Below are 21,182 nucleotides of genomic sequence, written 5' to 3'. Positions count from 1 at the left end.
TCAGAACATCTGGAAAATTAGGCTGATTCTTTCTTGATACATTTTTGTTTCTCCTTTGTTGTGCTATGCAAATCTACTGTTAAAGCATTAAGGTTTGAAAAGGGGACAAATTAAAATTTGCTTTATCATTTTACCATTAAAAAAAACAATGAACATTTAAAGAATTTTAACATTAGCATTTCACATTTGCAATTAAAGGAATAGTTTATCCCAAATAAAGATTCTATAATCATTTACTCTGACTCTTTACACTGACTTACTTTCTTCCGTGGAATGCAAAAGGTGTTAGGCAGGATATTCAATTCCCCAGTGCTTTCATTGAAAGTGAATGGTGACACTGAGGCTGTCAGTCCCTAACATTCTGCATTACATCTTTTGTGTTCCACAGAAGAAAGTCATACAGGTTTGACACGACATGAGTGTAAGTGATGACAATTTTTTTCTGTTTTTTGATCATTTTTTGGGTGAACTATACCTTTAACACATTTAAAACTCAGTGCTAAATGAATTTAGCTTTCATCACATTTTAAGAACTACATAAAACAACTGTTTTACATATTTAAGAAATACATATGAAAAGTTTATTTAAAGAAAAAATTATTAACAACAATAAACACTGTACATTGTGTATTATAAAAAGAAGCAAATCTTGTTTGTGGTGTTTTTATCTTGACATCAAGGAAAGCTTGTCATAGCTTCACAGATGGACTCAATAAATGCTGGCCCTGAAAGAGTGTAGAAAAAAAGGTTAAGTATAAATAGCAAGTATTATGACATAGAAGTAAATAATTTTCCCCCAGTACCTTACACAACCAAAACACATTGTCATTTTTGAAAACGAGAAATAAATTCATAAAGTTGAAAAGTTGCCCCCCTTGTATACACTTATAAGTTTATTTCTGTAAAATTCCACTTTTTACTTATTTATACAATACCTATTCCATATACTGTATACATGCCCAGGAGATACTATCTTTTATTGGTTTCTATGGGATAAACATAGGGTTGCACAATTATGACAAAAATAATTTGTGTCGACTATTTCCCTTGATATTGTAATGGCACTTATTTTTAATAAAATTCATATTAAAATACTGTGTGGTGCATCTCTGTCCTATTCTTAATGAAGTTTGCACATCCAAAACATGTTGAAAACTGTGTTTCTGAATTACTTGATTGCTGTTTTACACATCAGCAAATCAAGACAACTTCTAAATGGACAATTTCACACTGGCACTCTTAACAGCATAATAAACAAAACTGTTATTCAAAGTTTGAAATACACCGATTAGCCACAACATTAAAACCTTCTGCCTAATACCTGTGTGTCCTCCTCGTGCCGCCAAAACAGCTCTGACCCGTTGAGGCATGGACTCCACAAGACCTCTGAAGATGTCCTGTGGTATCTGGCACCAAGTCGTTAGCAGCAGATCCTTTAAGTCCTGTAAGTTGCGAGGTGGGGCCTCCGTGGATCGGACTTGTTGGTCTAGCACCTCCCATAGATGTTCAATTAGATTGAGATCTGGGGAATTTGGAGGCCAAGTCAACACCTTGAACTCTTTGTCATGTTCCTAAAACCATTCCTGAACAATTTTTGCACTGTGGCAGTTCGCATTATCCTGCCGAAAGAGACCACTGCCATCAGGTAATACCATTGCCATGAAGGGGTGTACGTGGTCTGCAACAATCTCTAGGTAGGTGGTATGTGTAAAAATAACATCCACATGAATGCCAGGACCCAAGGTTTCCCAGCAGAATATTGCCTAGAGCATCACAATGCCTCTGCTGGCTTGACTTCTTCCCATAGTGCATCCTGCTGCCATCTCTTCCCCAGATAAATGACGCACACGCACCCGGCCATCCGCATGATCTAAAAGAAAATGATTCATCAGACCAGGCCACCTTCTTCCACTGCTCCATGGTCAAGTTCTGATGCTCACGTCCCCATTGTAGGGACTTTCGGCAGTGGACAGGGGTCAGCATGGGCACTCTGACCGGTCTGCAGCTATGCAGCCCCATACGCAGCAAGCTGCGATGCACTGTGTGTTCTGACACCTTTCTATCATGGCCAGCATTAAGTTTTTCAGCAATTTGTGCTACAGTAGCTCTTCTGTGGATTGGACCAGACGGGCTAGCCTTTGCTCCCCACGCGCATCAATGAGCCTTGGGCGGCCATGAACCTGTCGTCGGTTCACCGGTTGTCCTTTCTTGGACCACTTTTGGTAGGTACTAACCACTGCATACTGGGAACACCCCAAAAGACCTGCCAGTTTGGAGAAGCTCTGACCCAGTCGTCTAGCCATCACAATTTGGCACTTGTCAAAGTCGCTCAGATCCTTAAGCTTGCCCATTTGTCCTGCTTCCAACACATGAAATTCAAGAACTGACTGTCCACTTGCTGCCTAATATATCCCACCCCTTGACAGGTGCCATTGTAATGAGATAATAAATGTTATTCACTTCGCCTGTCAGTGGTTTTAATGTTGTGGCTAATCAGTGTGAAGTATACACAAATCAAGCAACAGACTTCTGTGATTGGTTACATTTCTTAACCACTCAAAAAAATGTAAATAGAAAATGGATGCAATGGGAGTAGACCTAAATGGATTCTGTAATTGATCCTTTTCACAATTAGTTAATTGTGGCAGTGAATTCTTTATTTGATCAATTGTGCAGCCCTAGATAAACATGAACACTTTGGTGAGAAACAAACAAAACAGAAACAAGTTACCTTGAAAAAACAGAGACAGTCATCAGCCCCAGAACCAGCTCTAGGCTGTAAAAGCTGAGCAACACAGCATTGAGTATAAACTCAAGCCGCAAAACAAACGTCTGGAGTAGCAGATAGTAGACACTCAGCACTGCACAGGGCACCAGAATTCCAACACTGACACACAGTGCCAGAGAGTGCTGACACAGGTTTCCTTTATAGCCTGAAATTGATATTTGACATGCCATTATTTAAGTACAAAGTTCACACAACAAACAGGGTAATCGATCTTTTGATGAAATCAAAGAATGGTCACATTCCCCCATTCAAAATTAAATTGAGAATGCCTTTTAATTTTCAGCTCCAGAATTTAATTGAGAAAGAAAACAGGATGTAAATCTACAATTAGAATTAGAATTCAAGTAAAAAAATGTAACTCAATTAAAATAAATTCCTAACTGAGTAAAGTGTAGTTCCTAATACCACATTTCATTTTGTAAGTTTGAATTACCCATAGCCTGAACATGTCATCATATACACAATGTGTTCCAGAAACATTAGAAAGTTTGAAATAACACCTATAGAAATGTTTCATATATCATTTTTAATGACCTTTCATTTTATGGACCAATGTGGAAGAACACATTTCCAAAACATATAAAACCAAATAACATTTTAGCACACAAACCATAGAAGAGTCTGAGGGTTTCAAGGCCCAAGAAGAGGATCAGCAGAACAATATCCAATATCAGATTTGCTTGAGGGTACGGGAGTAACACCCCTACAAAAGTTAGAGAGATTACGTTCCATATGAAAGACATATAAAACTAAACTTCTAGATCTTTTCATGACCCCGTTTATCACCTTTGTATACAAACATGAGTATCTCTGCGACGAAGAATGCAGCAAAATACCAGCTATTCAAATACAACAGGATCTGCAGTGGAGTGGAAGACAGCTGAGACTTTGTTAAGAACCCGCACAGAATAATACACAATCATAAACGTTTAAGGAAGCTGGCATGAATTTAGGTAATAAATATCGTATGAAAGGATACGATGGGTTGTCGTCCTGAAAGAAAATCGAAATTAAAGTAATTATAATAGCGTGCTTCTAAAAGTAACCTAAAATGTGCATTTAAATGAATGTTTCGAATTCATTTAAGAGCAACCGATTATCGTTCAAGATTATTATTAAATATTTATTTGTGTAACAAAAAGACGGTAGTGTTGAAACATTACTGGCTAACATTAGCCAAGCGAGCTCTCCTCTTATTCCGAATCAAAGTCATTATTTGCCCGCTTGCTGTTTCACGGGACACTTAATTTGGTTTAATAAAAAACATCCTCATTATTCATAAAATACAGGCAAACCATTTACAATTTCGGTCTAAAATTGACACTAGTTACGGATAAATCTTGCACACTACATTAAAAGAGCGCTTACCGGGGGCCGCCATGTTGGATTGCCATGGAAACGGCATACTGCGGGCGGAAACAACCATCCGTAGTCCAATCAGAACACATCAAGAAACAAGCAGTTTGGGAATTGAACAATTCTTATTTTATTTGGTCAGAATTTATTTGATCGTTTATATGTATTACAATACAGTAAAACACAGAACATTTTTTATTTACTACAACCAGGATTTTCATATATCAAATAAAATCAATTATGAGAGAAAGACAAAGAACACCGTACAAACAATTTAACATTTTCTATGTTAAGCTGATTTACTTTTAAATGTTTTATCTGTTAAAATCGACAATGTACATTAACTATGTAAGGACAGTAAGGACACAATTATTTATTCAGGTTTGTGAATCAATTCTGGATTGGGCTGGTTAATGTGAGGTTTATGTTGAGCTTTTTTGCTCCATGCGTTCCTAGGAGAAAGAGAATAAGGTGTGTCAGTCTAGTATTCTTTTACCACATTAAAAGTGAAAAACTACACTGGCCGCAAAAAGTTTGGAATAATGTACAGATTTTGCTCTTTTGGAAAGAAATTGGTACTTTTATTCACCAATGTGGCATTCAACTGATCACAATGTATAGTCAGGACATTAATAACGTGAAAATTACTTTTACAATTAAAAAAAAAAAAACTTCTTAAACTACTTCAATGACTCCATGTTTAGCAATGACAGCTTTGCAGATTCTTGATATTCTAGCTGTCAGTTTGTCCAGATACTCAGGTGACATTTCACCCCACACTATCCTGTAGTCTTGTTGGCACTTTTCATGCACCTTACAGTCTAGCTGATCCCACAAAAGCTCAATGGGGTTAAGATCCATTACACTCTTTTCCAATTATCTGTTGTCCAATGCCTGTGTTTCTTTGCCCACTCTAACCTTTTCTTTTTGTTTTTCTGTTTCAAAAGTGGCTTTTTCTTTGCAATTCTTCCCATAAGGCCTGCACCTCTGAGTCTTCTCTTTACTGTTGTACATGAAACTGGTGTTGAGCAGGTAGAATTCAATGAAGCTGTCAGCTGAGGACATGTGAGGCATTTATTTCTCAAACTAGAGACTCTGATGTACTTATCCTCTTGTTTAGCTGTACATCTGGGCCTTCCACATCTCTTTCTGTCCTTGTTAGAGCCAGTTGTCCTTTGTCTTTGAACACTGTAGTGTACACCGTTGTATGAAACTTCAGTTTTTTTGGCAATTTCATGCATTGTATAGCCTTCATTCCTCAAAACATTGATTGACTGACGAGTTTCTAGAGAAAGCTGTTTCTTTTTTGCCATTTTTGACCTAATATTGACCTTAAGACATGCCAGTCTATTGCATAATGTGGCAACTCAAAAACAAAGACAATGTTAAGCTTCATTTAATGAACCAAATAGCTTTCAACTGTGTTTGATATAATGGCAAGTGATTTTCTAGTACTAAATTAGCAATTTTGCATGATTACTCAAGGATAAGGTGTTGGAGTGATGGCTGCTGGAAATGGGGCCTGTCTAGTTTTGATCAAAAATGACTTTTTTCAAATAGTGATAGTGCTGATTTTTACATCAGTAATGTCCTGACTATACACTGTGATCAGCTGAATGCCACTTTTAATTAAAGTATCAAATTCCTTCCGAAATAGCAAACTCTGTACATTATTCCAAACAATTGGCCGCCAATGTAAATACTCAGGGAAACAAACCGATTGTTTACCTTTAGCTTTTGATGGTGCATGACAGTTCTGCAATGTTCATTCTTGGCCTCTTCCTCACTGGCATAGATGGCATTACACAAGCTGCAAAAATAGCCCACCACAGGTCGAACAAACTCTGTCCCTATTGATTAAAACAAAATTGATATTCACTACAGAAATTTCCTTGCCTGGTAGTCACAATTTTAAAAAGCCCTAATATTTCCAGGTTTTCCATGACTCTGGAAACCCAGTACACCTCTTTCAGACTTGGGCTCGTATCATGTTTTCAGAAGGCAGCTGCTCGTTTGAGGGCTGTGAAACACGCTCTTACCTGCTGGATCATTTAGATGTGCCTGTGTCTCTGAACTGTCAGAATTTTCCACCATTATTTCTGTTATGTCATCAGATGCAGAAAGCTGCTTTTCATCCCCTTTTGAGTTGATATCTTGTTCATCATTAGAGGACTCCTAAAATAAAGTAATTTGTCATTTAACATAAAGCTACTTACCCAAGAACTGTATTGCTACATTTACATTTAGTAATTTAGCAGACGCTTTTATCCAAAGTGACTTAAAAAATACAGTATATTAGTATTTAATTCCTGGTATACTGAAATATGTACTAAAGTAATTTCTTTAAAAGTCATCTGTAGCAATCAAATTGGTCATTCTGTTCAAATTCCGTTGCAAAAGTCCTGCCAAAAAGTGCCAAACCCAAATTTACCTTGACATTCACTGATTCTGACAGCTGGTCAGAAATATTGTTGTGTGTCTTGGATCCATCCTCCGCAGCCTCCAACTCTGCAAGTGTTTGAACAATTCCATCACTGCATCCTTGGTTAAAGTACCTAGGAGACAATAAAAAAGTAACTTGTGTGGTTGGTATTCAGGAAACAATAACAGCTGACAAAAAAAAAAAGTTAGAATCAGATCAGATCCAAATAGGTAACAAGTACATCATGTTTCTTAAAGTGGCCTCAATGTTCGCAATATGTATTAATTAACAAACTCTTATAGAGATCCTTAAGGATTGTTCTAGACAGAATAAAGCAATTGCAAAAATTATTTCCCAGTACCTTTTATTTAAATGTCTGTGTTTTGTAGACACTGAAATCTTAGGATGTTTTCCAGCTATTGTAATTTCATTCATGTTGGCTGCAGCTACAACCTTTTCAGCATCAGAGGCATTTTCCATTTCAATCAGTCCCTGGAACAAAAGACAGTTGCCAGATATTATTATTTGGAACCACTTAATCTTTGCTAAAATTTGCATTATATATGTATGTCAGTTAATTTACTAACCGTTCGATGGGGACGAAGCAGCCAATGGTGCGCTACTTTCCCATACAGTTCTGCAATGCTCAGGAAATCTGCATCACTGTATTCATCAGCCAGTGGAAGGTTTCTGATCCAGAGAATTTTGCCATAGTCTTCCTAAAGTATTTTAAAGAGGCAAAACACTGAGTTTTTATCAAGAGAAACGCTGTCATGTTAATAGATGTTTTGCACCCAGAAGAACCAAGATACACACATATTCAGCTAAAAACACGGACATGTGAAATCGTATTAACGTGAAGTCAGGGCCCAAAATTATGCCCGCAAAGCTCCAAATGCGAGTACAAATATGCAAGTTACAGGCCAGTTCACTTTATTAGGAAAGGCAACATTAATTGGTTAATTCAATAATGTAAAAAATAATACCACTGTCATAAGGACAAAATATATAGCCTATATAGTTTTTAAAATAAAAATAATGCAAAATACATTTTCATGGCCAGTAAAAAAATATTTATGATGAAAAGCAGGGACTAAAAATGGTTGAAATGAAAACAAACAGAATTATTTGCAGAACGTAACCATAAAGGGGAACAAAGTCGTTTTCCATTGCTCTGTAGTGAACATTTTATTTTTAAATTCTGGTAACCATTTATAACTGGTTAATTTCGTTCAGATAACTTTTCATGAAATCAAATGCCCAAGGATTTATCACTTTTGTGCTTTGATCATGAAGGAAAATCTGCATCACATATTTCTTTGCCTAATTGCCCATTTTGGATATTGCCTTCTGTGAACATTTTTACAACTATGTATAATTATTACATATACTATACATGCATGGCTAATGAAGATACAAGAAAATATTATTAGAAGTGAAAAGTACATTTCTCAGTCTTCACTGAATTATTGTTAGATATGATACTGTTACTGTAGCTCAACTGGTATCATGGGTTTGGTTCCCAGGGAACACACAAACTGATCAAATGTATACAAGTAATGCACTGTAAGTCAAGTGAGGCAAGTGGCTTATTTTGGGCTTGTTTTTCCAGACCAGGTCACTTGTTTCTCTTGTGAGATTTGGCAACACTGCAACTGTTATTTCACCCACCCTAATCACAGAATACTTTTCTTTTTTTCAAAGAACACTATTAACTGCTCTTTTATTTAGCTCTAACCGGTACCAATTGGAAATATTTTCCTAAATTCACCCAATATTGACAGGTGTGGCAAAAAATACATTTTGGGCCTTGTGTTATTTCAATAACAATTATTTCTTGATGTTACCTCCTCATCACTAGACATTTGCATGACTGTGTCCATGTTGCTCTCCACTGAAGCTTCAGCACCTTCTTCAGAGGCCTTTATGGTCTCTTCAAGCACTCCTGAACTTTCCTCACAGGAAGTCTCAGAGTGTAAGAGCTCCTTGTTCATCTCTTCAACTTGTTCTTCACATTCCACTTTTCCAGATTCAGAGTCAACACTTTTCCTGGAATAGAATCATTCAAACATCATCTTGTGTTTTTCACACATGATCTGTCTGATCAGAAAACTTGAGCACATTAAAAACGATATAAATTAGGTTACCCTTCTTTCACTTGGGTGTATGTCTTTGACACAGTTATCCTCAAGATTCTGCCACCTAGTTTAATTTTCTTCTTACTAGACTCAGCTTCAATTTTCGCAGCGTCAGCAGCATTCACCATCTCGATTAATGCCTTCTCCACCTGCAATTAAAGCAAGATTACAATTGTTTTAGTGCCCAACTCCTGCATATATCCTGCAGACAAATCATACCAGGTGTAAACGGGGTCCAAAAAGTTTTTTGTGACCCGATCGCTCAAAATAAAATTCGGAGGTAGTGACCACATTGCATCTGTAGTGTAAATGCTTCAATCTTTACCTTTCCATTGTTGCGAACCAGACAACAGTCGGTCACATCTCCATATTTTTTCCCGATGTTCAGCAAATCAGCTTCAGAATATTTTTTAGCCACAGGAAAACCAATCACCTCAAGGACTTTGCCAAACTTTTCCTAAAAAATTTAATTCGTAAATATAAAAATAGACTTGTACTCAAAGACATCATCATTTTCTTTGCATTTGTCACATATACATACACTCACAAACTTTGAAGGGGAAAACAGACGTACCTCAGTGCTTGAAGCTAAGATATCTTGGTCATCACCTAAAATAAAATGGAAAACGTCCAATTAACTTAGTACCTCAATTATCTTTGAAATATCCTGACATTGACTAAAAATAAACTATAAAGAATGACTTTTAGAAAAATCTACAGCAGAAGTTTTATATGAACTTTATTAGAGAAATACCTTGTTCAGTCACATGTTCTTCCACCGTTTTCTCCTTAAATTCGTCTAAGGTGATGCAGTTATCTAGACTCTTCGGAAAATCTTCAATTTCCTACACAAACAAAGGAGGGTGGATTTGTTTGTTTTTTCACTTTATTAAATACAGAATAAAAAATAAATGTATAAAATTGTTTAGATTGAAAACAGAGCGAGATAATGAAATACTTAAATTGTTGTGCACATACTGATTGAAAATGCTGCTGTGTATTATAGTTTGATTTTTTTGTGGGGAGAGAAAACAGGAAGTGGGATCAGGGAACATGATTTTTGTTCTGTTGCATTCCCAACTCCAAAATATGAAGTTAACAGTTACTTTTAATTGTGTTTACCTCTTCCATTGCCACAGTTTCGTCTTTTAGAGCTTCTTGTTCTTGTTGAAGATCTTGGGCTTCCTTACAATCACTTGATCCATTTGTAGTTGTAGCATCTGGAACATGCTCTGATGTCTCTGGATGTATGTTTGATGTGTCCATGTCTTGAGATATAGTTTGGTCATTTGACTGTTCCACATTTGGCATTTCCTCAGATGTTTCTTGTTGAGAAAGTTCTGCTGAGGCATCTTGCACCTGATCGTCTGGTTCAGCATCTTCTTTGAACTCTTCATTTTCTGAATTCAGCGCTTCGCCATCATCTGCTATAACTGCCACTCCTTCAAGGTCACTATCATCTTCCATAGTGTCGGACTGATCATTGGTATCATCTTCCATAGTCTCGGACTGATCCATGGTATCATCTTCCCTAGTCTTGGACTGATCCATGGTATCATCTTCCATGGTGCCAGACTGATCCTTGTTATCGTCAATCTTCTCTTTGATCTTCTTCGCACTCTCATCTGTTTTTTTACTTTGGTCTTTAGAAGACTTTCTGGAATGAGCTTTGGAAGAGCTGTCCCGTCTAGAGCTGTCCCGTCTAGAGCTCTCTCGCCTAGAACTCTCCTTAGTTCTCTCCCTAGATCGTCGCCCATCATCTCGTTTCTTAGAGTTGGAACTCCTGCGAGACCTGGACCTCTCTGCCGAGGATCTCCGTTTGGGGCTGGGAGAGTCTCTTCGAGAACTGTGGGATCTCCTTTGTGGGCTTGCACTCCTCCTCCTCCTTCTGGAGCTGCTTTGAGGTATTGGTGATGTTTCTTTTTCACTAGATGAAGAAGAGAAATTTCAAACGTTATAATATTAGCAGTAGAATGAAAAAAATAGTATGAACATTGAATTAAAGGTGAAGTGTGTAATTTCTGCACCACTAGCATCACAAAACAGAAATGCAAAATCAATGACTGTTTTCAAACAGGTTTTCCAGGCACTCCCCATGCAGAGTATGTGAGCGGAGTGGCATGATTTTGCCTGGAGCGAGGAGATTTTATTTATTTTTTTAAATCTGAGCATCATTGTTTTCTCTCGCTCCAAGAGCGCTGCACTAATGCTCCATCACGGGCAAAACACCTGTTAACGGACCTTAATGCAATAATTCACCACGTGTTAAGCAGTGTTAAACACTATTGGCATGAAGGAAAGATGGAATTTCTGATATAACCAGAAAGAATGTAATAAAAAAAAAAATACTAATTTAAAATCTAGCAGCACTTGGTAATGTTCAACCTCCAGCGCGAAGGTTACTTTCGCTTTCTGTTTTCACGCTCCCTATTATTGAGTTAAGCTTGCGGTAAAGCTCGACTTAACTACATGCTTGCGTCTCGTCTCTTTATTCTTACGTCAACTGGCATATAGTGAAAATTAATGATGGGATGGCGAAGGAGAACACGAGTGGGGAGGTGATTGCCATGATCAAAGGTTTGATCAAATCCTAAAAGAAGTGTCCAAAAAACACTATAATCCATTCACATGTGGAGAGAAAATCTAAAGGTCAGTAATACACATATCCCCTATTAAATATTTTGAATAATCATATCAACATTCTAATCTAATGCATCTCAATCTTAACTGCAAGCTATTATGTCCTGCATTAAATAGAATTGAACTTTTAACGACGTAAAACTCCAACTGAACTAATCAACGTTAATACTGCGTTTGACTTTGATCGATTGCCATCTAAATTTATTTTAGTGCCGTAGGCTAATTTATGCGTTATAAATTTGCAGATGAAGCAGCTCAACAAATGGGAATAGAGGAAGATTTAAAATCTTAAATTCAAACGCTAGAATTTCTAAAAGTGAACTCTGCATTAGACATAGTTTTGAGTCTTATCTAGTTTTGATTATAAAAAGTGTAGAACATTCTGAGAATGTATTTTTTTTTGTTTTGTTGTTCACAGAATTAGAGGGCAAGGTTAATGAAAAGAAGTGCAATAATAGAAAATAATAGGCAATAATACATATGCCTAATAATGTTTTTTTATTTATTGGTAATTTATTAATTTGATTTAATTTTATGTTTTGTTTTTGATCTGGTAATTTATAAAAAAATTTGTTTGGAATTTATATTTTTCATTTAATTATTATTATTTTTATTTTTTTTTGCATCTAGCAATTTATTTAATTGATCAAACCCAGAGAATGCTGCCGATATGTTTCAAAAGTAAGCTATACAATTTATTTAATTTAGTCCTGAGCTAATGTTAGTGTTCTAATAAAGCACATTGTAGCTTTTCTTCTAGTGTTGTGTATTTATTTTTCATTTAATACACCTTCTGTATGGAAGGTTGTGATATTAAAAAGCATACTGAAATAACTTTACAGTGGAGAGGTAGTTAGGCGCTAATTTTGCCATGGAGCGAACATGGAGCGGGGTTTCTCTAATCCAGGAGCGCGGAGCGAGCGAGGAGTGGGAAATGGACAACCCAGAGTGGAGCTGGAGCAAAGTGATTAAAGAATGCTTTGAGCGCGGAGGGGAAATTGTTGCCGCTCCACTCCACTCACATACTCTGTCCCCATGTCTGCAATTTGTGAAATACAGATAGTTTCGCTACAAACTCATGCCATTGGTTGACTAAATATTGCTGTGTTGGACTGGCTGGGATGCTCAGACAAACAGAACAATAATTTGATAGCGCCACAGAGACACAGGGTTACACTTTTTAGGGGACTCAACCTAAGAATGGCTTGCTTATAGTTGTCTCTGCATATGAAAACCCCCATGAAACCAAAATTTAGCTTTTTATGTCTATAAGCTTTGATGTGAAACTGTGCACACATCGAGATATTTAAGTCTTTATGCTGGGATAGGAGAATATTTTTCATCATTGCAAAAATTACAAACATCATCTTCAATAAAGAACCTTTAACATAATTCAAACAGAAGTGTCTTTATAAGTAAACATAAGATCAGAAGAACAGGTTTACCCAAGTGTCTTGTACTCAGATGAGAAGCAAACATTAATGGTTTTTCCTTTTAATTTGAGTGAATTGGTTGAATAATGCTCCACCAGTTTGCTAGCCTCTTCCGGACTGGCCATCTCCACATAACCCTGTAAAAGAGGCAATGAGTCATTACACTATATAGCCGAGAAAATATTTGCATGATTATGATTAAATAGTTTGGCTACCCGGCTTGGTAAAAACAGGGAATGTTTTACTGATCCGAAACGCTTAGCAACGGCCATCAACTCGGAGCTTATGCTATCTCCAGCAGGCAACGGTGAAAAGCTCACTACACTGGAACTCTAAAACATGCAAAAATACAAGAAATCATTCAATCTGTATTACTGACATCGATCTAAATTGAAACAAACAAATTAATGCAAGTCACCTTTAATATTTCTCTTGATGCTGAGCATTTAAAATTCAAATAATCACATTTTTAATGAGCATTATTCACCTGTAGAAAACTGAACGCTGCAGACAGAGTGAATTCTAGCATTTGTCCTTTGATCTTCAAGGGGTTGTGTAAGAAGTATTTAACTATATCCTCTGCCTGTTCTGCTGATCCCATCTCCGCAAAAGCCTACAAGGATTAAGCATTTATCGACAATAAATTACAAGTATTACCCCACTTAAATAATTTAATTATAAAATCTAACATGCCATACCAGCTTAGGAAACATGATCATTTTGACAATCGGTCCAAACTGGCCAAGCAACTTTTTCAGGTATGCTTCATCAACTTCAACCGCTTCGAACTTCACACACACCACTTTGCACTGTATTCAAATATAATGAATTAATTTCATTTACAGAACAAAAACATTTACAGCGGAAAGTAAACAGAAATTTCATGACAAAACCTGACCTTCTCGCTTGCTTCCGTTTTATTCTGGTTACTGCTTGACGATTTTCTTTTACTGCTCGACGATCCATTTCTACTGCCTGATGTTCCACCTTAGATGAAATACAACAAAGTCAAAATACAAGATAATTCATACAGAGAATGCTTAAATTACTATGAAAAAGATAGGTTTTACCTCGTTCCTGCGTGGCTCTAGGCTGTGATCTTTCAGGAACGGACTCATTCCTGTTACAATGTATCAATTTAGCATATAACATAAAATGAATGAAAATGTGCTGTTTGATAAATGATATTATAGGGGAATCACTCTACCTTCGAGCAGACCGGACCTTTTGATCCCATTCTGGATACCTAATGACAAGCATATCTGTGTAAAACTTGGGTGAATGTATACATTCAATATTAATAAAACATCAATGAAAAAACAAAAACAAAATGTATCCAGAATAGTTACTTTACAGTAAAATGTGTTAAAATTAAGCATGCTTTATCTAGACTGTGCTGGTCTAGTGCTATCAGTTCAGAAACAAATATCCTAATATGAGCTGCTCGTTGTTACTGCATTTACATGCACATAATCTTCTGATTAAGCTCCATAATTCGGTAAAGTCTTTATTCTAAAAAAAAAAAAAAAAAAAAAAAAAAAAGTCAAGCATGCTCTACAGCTATTCGAATATTCCTGTACATGTTATTTAACACTGTACAAATAAACTATGACCTGTACATTGTTTTACCAATATTTTCTCCAGTGTTGCAAAATCAGTCTACACTGTTTGTCTGTATAAAGATTTGTTTTATGTTATAATCTTTATTACATGTTATTACTTTTGTTCAATAGTTGTACCACCTGTCATTTTGAGTCATTCATTAAATAAATTGTGAAAATGGTATAAAAGTTTTTCAAAATCATATAAAACCAACATGAATAAGAATGAATATATATATATATATATATATATATATACACACACATACATATACACACACACACACACACAGACAACCGGTCAAAAGTTTAGGGTCACATTCATTTTTTATTATTTTATTTTTCACATTTTATAATAATATTAAAGTCATCAAAACTGGAATAACAAATGGAACTATGGGAATTATGTTGTGACTTAAAAAACCTTTCTAATCAAAACTGTGTTATATTTTAGCATCTTCAAAGTAGTCACCCTTTGCCTAGAATTTGCAGACATGTACTCATGACATTTTCTCAACTAACTTCTTGAGGTATCACCCTGGGATGCTTTTTAAACAGTATTGAAGGAGTTCCCATCTATGTTAGGCACTTATTGGCTGCTTTTCTTTATTATTTGGTCCAAGTCATCCATTCCAAAAAACATTTTTTTTTTTTTAAACAAAATTTTATTTTTGTAATGAAATAAATGAATATGTTGGCACAATTATATTTTTGTCTACAAAACTAATGTCAAACATGTAAGCATACCCCTTCAGATCAAAAGGTTTTTAAGATCATGAGAAACTTTTCAGTTAAGTGACCCCAAACTTTTGAATGGCAGTGTGTGTGTGTGTGTGTATATATATATATATATATATATATATATATATATATATTAGTACTGTGCAAAACTTTTTTTTGTGTTAAACTTTCACAAAAAATGTTTCACAAAAAGCATTTGTCTTAAGATGGTTATTTGTATCTTCAGCTTTAGTGTGTCAATAGGAAAAATACATTTTAGACTCCCAAACATTACTTTTGCAAATAGAAAAGATTAGAATAGAAGAACAGGGAGCCCTGCAACAGATGTCATGGCCCCCACAAAACCCCCCACTGAACATTGAGTCAGTCTGGGATTACATAAAGAGACAGAAGCAATTGAGACAGCCAAAATAGATATTAGAAATATAGAAATGTGGCGAATTCTCCAAGAAGCTTGGTAAATCCTATCTGTCAACAACCAAGAAAAACTGTGTCCAGGTGTAGCTAGGAGAATTGGGGCTGTTTTAAAGGCAAAGGTGCCAACACCAAATATTGATATAGCTTTTATATGTTTACTGGACTTTGTATGATGTTAATTGATAAATGAAAACTATTTATGGCATTATTTTTGAAGACATCCTCACTATGCAACATTTTTCACAAGTGCTTAAAACTTTTGCACAGTACAGTGTGTGTATATTATATATATATATATATATATATATATATATATATACACACACACACACACACACACACACACACACACACACACACACACAGTATATATACAGTTTATACTCCGTGTATATGTATATCTATGTATATGTAAAGATTTTTCCCTTTCTTTATCTTGGGCACGCTTATTTTTCATTTCACGTAGCACCCACAATATTTATCTGGACATGCATTAAAACAACTATTATGTAACAGTCAGTGAATATTCCTAAATGTTTAAGTGACATCAAATTCCAATTATTATACAGCTACACAAGCTTTTTTATAGGGATAAAAAACAGAATAGTGGCTTACAAAGGTTAACACATTGACATGACGCATACAGAACTGGAACTCTATCAAACTCTGAATAATACTGAGATTATCTTGTGCATGTAAACACAGTCCTTAGAAAAAAACAACCTTGTGCTGTAATTTTATGTTAAGAATAAAACTTAAAAGAACAAAACTAAACTAAAGATAACTTACTTTTCCACAAGACTGAGTTGACTGTTAGCATGTTGAGCTCCATTTATATGCACAGACCAGTCCTATAACAAGAGAATCACCCTTTTTAAAAACGTAACTCTCAAAATTAATTAATAACTCAACATTGAAATCTATAGTTTGAAAGCCTATAGTACACAGTCCATATACTGCAGTTTATAGTCCATATGATTACAATACTTTAAGCATTTACAAAAGTTATATGTACAGACAACAGCAGATTTCATATCAAGAAACTACAGGCTCTCCAATTGCAGAAATCTGCTAATTCAAATTAAGGATCTTCTTGAATTTTGGCTGTTCTTTCTATTAAATGTATAGTTCACACAAAAATTTAAATTCTGTCATCATTTGCTCACCCTCATGTCATTTCAAACTCATATGACTTTCTTCTGTAGAACACTAAAGAAGAAAATCTGAAGAATATATATATATGCTGCTCTTTCCCATTCAACAAATCATACAGTAACTAGTGGCTGTCAAGCTCCAAAAATGACAGGAGGAGCACCATAAAAGTAGCAAAGTGCTCACTACATACTTCTGAAGCAATAGTTTATTTTTGTGAGGTAGAGAGCGAAATTTCAGTTATTCACGGATAATCTTCTCCTGTCATAGCTTTCAATTCTCATTCCCATATGTGCATATTCAATTTTGCAAGACATGTTATGGCAAATTTGCCATAAATGCCACCAAACAGCAATGGTTTTCGTGCCTCTTAACCAAACACAGTTTTGTTAAGTTTCAATACACGTCAAAATTAAAAGTTTTGGTCTGTTCCTAATATAAACTAACTATATAGCTTTAGAAAACTTGAAATACAGCAATCAAGTCATATGGACCACTGTTATGATGCTTTTTTTGACCAGCTTGACAACAACTGGTCCCTGTCTGCTTTCATAGCATAAAAAATAGAAGCATGAAGATCAGAAAGAAAGTCATACAGGCATAAATGATGCCAGAATTAAAAATTTTGGTAAAATATTACTTGAATAAATCAATACATGGGTAACATGCTGCTTTGACTTACCTCATATGCCACAATACGTTCATCTGTATTTTCACTGAAAAGAGTCAAACAGCTGGTAAGGCAAGATCTGTGAGAGTGAAAAGGCTACTTACATTGTTAGAGAGGACAGTGATTTCGCAGAGTACACACGCATAGGGAAACACTGGTGGGACTTTCCCATGGAAGTCTGACGCCTCCTTCCTGGTAGGCACTTTATGAACCATCTCAGTCCTCCGGTGATGTGCAGGTTGACCTATGTCTCTGCTGGACAGGAGTGGGGGAATGCTGGAAAGGTGTGAGGTTTGAGTGACATCTCTGCTGGACAGGAGTGGGGGAATTCTGATGTTTCTGCTGGACAGAAGTGGCGGAATACTGATGTCTCTGCTGGACAGGAGTGGTGGAATACCGATATCTCTGCTGGACCGGATTGAGGACTGACCGATGTCTCTGCTGGACCGGACTGAGGACTGACCGATGTCTCTGCTGGACCGGACTGAGGACTGACCGATGTCTCTGCTGGACCGGTTTGTGGACTGACCGATGTCTCTGCTGGACAGATATGAAGGTTGACTGTCGTCTCTGCTGTAGTTAGAGTAAGACTGCGAGACCACTGATGTTTTCAGTCTTGATGGTTCTGTTGCATAAGCTGCTTTATCAAAATAAGACTCTTTGTTTTTCAGATGGTTGTACTCAATGACATAGTTTGACTCAGAACTGGTGTACGAACGTGTTGGTGAGCTGGCTTTCTGGACATTTCCCCATTGGTCTTCCCAAGTCGGAACTTGCTCTCGATGATATGCCTGACGGATGGGCAAATCCACTGGACACTCAACCGGTTGAGTGTTGCTCCTATCATTCCAGGAGTGAGCTGATAAACTGCACCTGGATGATGTTGTGTTGGCTGCTTTCTTCTTCTTGATCTGTGCAAGCAGGTCAGGAAGTGTCTCAGATGTGATGAGATGCTCAGGTAGCTCAGCAAGAGTTTTAAGGTCCTCAGCATCTAGTCCGCAGCTGTGCAGAAAGGACAAAGCCTTACCAGGTGGAAGGACACTGGCTTCGGAAGAGGACTGAGTCTGCTCTGGAGATGTGGTCCTAATTCTTGACCTGTAAGTGCTGGACTCTCGGGGATACATGCGTTGTGAGTCAGAGTACATATTATCTGGTGGGTTTCGGAACGGATGATTGTAAGACATGTTCGAAAGTCAACGTTACAAGAAAATAGTACGAAAACAAATCCAACGATGATCAAGGTGTGTAGGACCTTTCTGGCACTGCCAAGCAACGTAGCTCTGCGCAATAATGGTAACTGTTCACCTGTCAAGAAGGTGGAGAATAAGGAGAATATGTTCTCCTTATACTGATAATATAATATTGAAGAGATCAGCCTCAGGTGGAAAGTCTGCCGGTGAATCCAATGACGTGTCGTCTTGATCAATCTTACCTTGAGATGAGAAATCAAATCATTCACACTTGGTGGATGTGCTGCAATGTCTGTGGGTTTATTAAACCTTAGCACCAGCAATAGGGCAAAGAGTAGAGGTGGGAAAAAATATTGATATGTGAAAGTATCGTGTTACATTGATATTTGCACACCAAATATCGATATTATTTACATTTTCCCACATTAATATTGTGGTAATGGGAAACATTTTTCTTTGCCAAATCAATCTTAGGAATTCAACAACAGCCCCTTAGAAGGTGCAGTTATCATGCTTTACACATAATCACACTCCCTTACTCATTTTTTTAACGATTTTACAGTAGTAACATTAAAAGTGCTATATGTAAGCTTGACAACAAGCATTTGAAATGGGTACTGCAGTCCAAATTCAAAATATTGGAGAGTTGTCTGCCCAGACTTGAAGCTCATGGGGGTTGCCAGAATGTTGACATGCAAATTAGCCAACTTAGCATCAGTTTTAAAGGATTTCTGGGCTTTAAGCTGTCTCCATCTTCCAAAGGCATCTCCAGTATTTATCCTTGTTTTACTACGCCTCTGGTCATGGTGATTTTTAGACGGATGGCGAGCCTTTTTAAGTCGGGTGGAATCTGTTATCTCTGATCCAGTTCGTTTGCTGGCTTCCATGGCTGCAGCACACAGTGTTGTTTGCCTGCAAACTTGTTCAAATCTGGCAACCCGGCGGTGTCGAAATACTATTGGTGAGTGGGCGGGATCACACAAGCCAAAACATAAACACAAATTCCGGCCCGAATTGGAAACTTCAAAGTAGAGTATACTGGCTGTAGCATTGTTATCGGAGAAGCCAGTATTTCAACTTAGCATGTTTCCTAATTCTCTAATGATATATTATATCCATTTTATGAATTAGTACAGTAAAAATATTACATATAGCACCTTTAACTGAGGCATTTTGACTAAAAAGTTAGTATCATATAAAATAGGCAAACCTTTTAGGTGAAATCTATTATACTTTGTGTATGAAACTGTGTTGTAATAAAAAATGTTTTTAAAGTGTTTAGGCTACTATTGCATTTTTAGAAAGAGTAGCTACATTGACCTTACCACAGAAATAGATATCAGGAAATAAACGGGCACTTTTATATTAATTTAACAAATCGTTTGGTGATTTAGAAGCAGTTTTCTTAAGTCCAGAAATATCGTAATATATCGAAGTTTTGAATTGCAATAAACCAACAATAAAGAATCGCAATAATATCGTTTCGTGACCAAAATATCGATATTATTTCATATCGCCAGTTACTTTGTGATTCCCACCCCTAGCAAACAGCATGTAAATATTGCTGAAGAAACATGAATAAATGCGTCGCTGACACACTACATAACATGTCCATAAACGTTTCAACATCAAGAATTTAAGTTAATGTGTACACATATGTTAAAAGGTATATGTGAATCTTAGGTTTATCATGTCCTTCAATCGTTCATTTTAAATGGTTCAGCAGTGCGACAAATGGATTAACACAAATAGGCGTTTTCATATAAATTGATATGAAGTTACAAAAACTAAATATATAAAAAATGTGTAAGAAATTAGGAAAACCCCGTTTCAAAAGTTAAAGGTGACGGTAAATTTTAGATTCTCTTTGTTCGACTTGTTTTGGTGAATCGCTGTTTGGGCCTCATGCTAACCGTCATACCACCGCTCACACAATAGCCGTCGAAATATGAAGTATCACCAAATTATAGACATTTTATAGACATTCATTATTAACATATTTATATTCAGCTACGTAACTCACCAACACAAGCTGATGTAAAAGATCTGATCACCGAAGTAAAGCAGCGGCTGTAGCCTAACCATTTCCCCCTTTCTTGAACCGGATGTTTCAAAATAAAAGCCCCCACCACAGACGTCTTGTTTGTACAATGTGATTATTTCAAGCAAGAAAACAACAATTTCATTACATAAAAAAGGGCATTTAAGAAATAATTTAATGCGCAGTGATACTCTCGAACAAAACTTAACCATGGTAACCATAGTTTTCGCCCAATAACAAAAAAGGTGAAAAATGCTGTAAGGTTTTAAAAGCTTTTTACACTATTTGTAGAAAGTTCTGTATTAATTTATGATTTTAAAATTAGTAACAACTGTAGAAACCACTGCATTTTTGTCAAACTATGGTTACCATGGTACATTGTTGTATTGACTATGTTATCGTTCCATCCAATAAATAAATAAATAAATAAAATCCATCTTTTAAGAAGGCCCAAATTTGGGGCCTGGGTAGCTTGGCGAGTATTGATGCTGACTACCACCCCTGGAGTCACAAGTTCGAATCCACTGTGTGCTGAGAGTGACTCAAGCCAGGTCTCCTAAGTAACCAAATTGGCATGGTTGCTAGGGAGGGTG

General features: G+C 36.4%; 2 protein-coding genes across 6 annotated transcripts; both read right to left on the bottom strand.

Annotated features, from left to right (window-relative positions):
* Positions 1–245: 245 nt before the first annotated feature.
* On the bottom strand, positions 246–4,170 carry tmem216 (transmembrane protein 216). 2 transcript variants are annotated; one of them, XM_051658125.1, is made up of 6 exons: positions 4,157–4,162; positions 3,768–3,781; positions 3,575–3,668; positions 3,399–3,467; positions 2,732–2,933; positions 246–725 (listed from the first exon to the last, which is right to left on the bottom strand). In XM_051658125.1, exons 3-6 carry the CDS (start codon positions 3,588–3,590, stop codon positions 710–712), a joined length of 303 nt encoding a protein of 100 aa, XP_051514085.1. In that variant the 5' UTR covers positions 3,591–3,668; positions 3,768–3,781; positions 4,157–4,162; the 3' UTR covers positions 246–709. The 2 variants fall into 2 exon arrangements, with proteins under 2 accessions (XP_051514085.1, XP_051514083.1); XM_051658123.1 differs by having other exon boundaries at positions 252–725; positions 3,399–3,491; positions 4,157–4,170.
* An 80-nt stretch (positions 4,171–4,250) lies between these two features.
* On the bottom strand, positions 4,251–20,662 carry LOC127417888 (matrin-3-like). Of its 4 annotated transcripts, none has more exons than XM_051658143.1 (22): positions 20,572–20,662; positions 17,463–18,790; positions 16,326–16,387; positions 13,985–14,023; positions 13,848–13,897; positions 13,676–13,764; positions 13,476–13,586; positions 13,265–13,390; positions 12,993–13,109; positions 12,790–12,914; positions 9,827–10,631; positions 9,459–9,549; positions 9,279–9,313; positions 9,030–9,161; positions 8,714–8,853; positions 8,414–8,615; positions 7,154–7,285; positions 6,928–7,058; positions 6,576–6,699; positions 6,184–6,319; positions 5,873–5,994; positions 4,251–4,596 (listed from the first exon to the last, which is right to left on the bottom strand). In XM_051658143.1, exons 2-22 carry the CDS (start codon positions 18,540–18,542, stop codon positions 4,567–4,569), a joined length of 3,879 nt encoding a protein of 1,292 aa, XP_051514103.1. In that variant the 5' UTR covers positions 18,543–18,790; positions 20,572–20,662; the 3' UTR covers positions 4,251–4,566. The 4 variants fall into 4 exon arrangements, with proteins under 4 accessions (XP_051514103.1, XP_051514105.1, XP_051514104.1 ...); XM_051658145.1 differs by lacking the exon at positions 17,463–18,790 and adding an exon at positions 17,371–17,404 and having other exon boundaries at positions 20,572–20,644; XM_051658144.1 differs by having other exon boundaries at positions 17,463–18,857; positions 20,572–20,634.
* Between the last annotated feature and the right edge of the window lie 520 nt (positions 20,663–21,182).

Source organism: Myxocyprinus asiaticus, chromosome 27 (assembly GCF_019703515.2).
Source record: "Myxocyprinus asiaticus isolate MX2 ecotype Aquarium Trade chromosome 27, UBuf_Myxa_2, whole genome shotgun sequence".
NCBI lineage: Eukaryota > Metazoa > Chordata > Actinopteri > Cypriniformes > Catostomidae > Myxocyprinus > Myxocyprinus asiaticus.
Note: the sequence above shows the minus strand (reverse complement) of the source record. Positions and strands in the feature narration are given on the sequence as shown.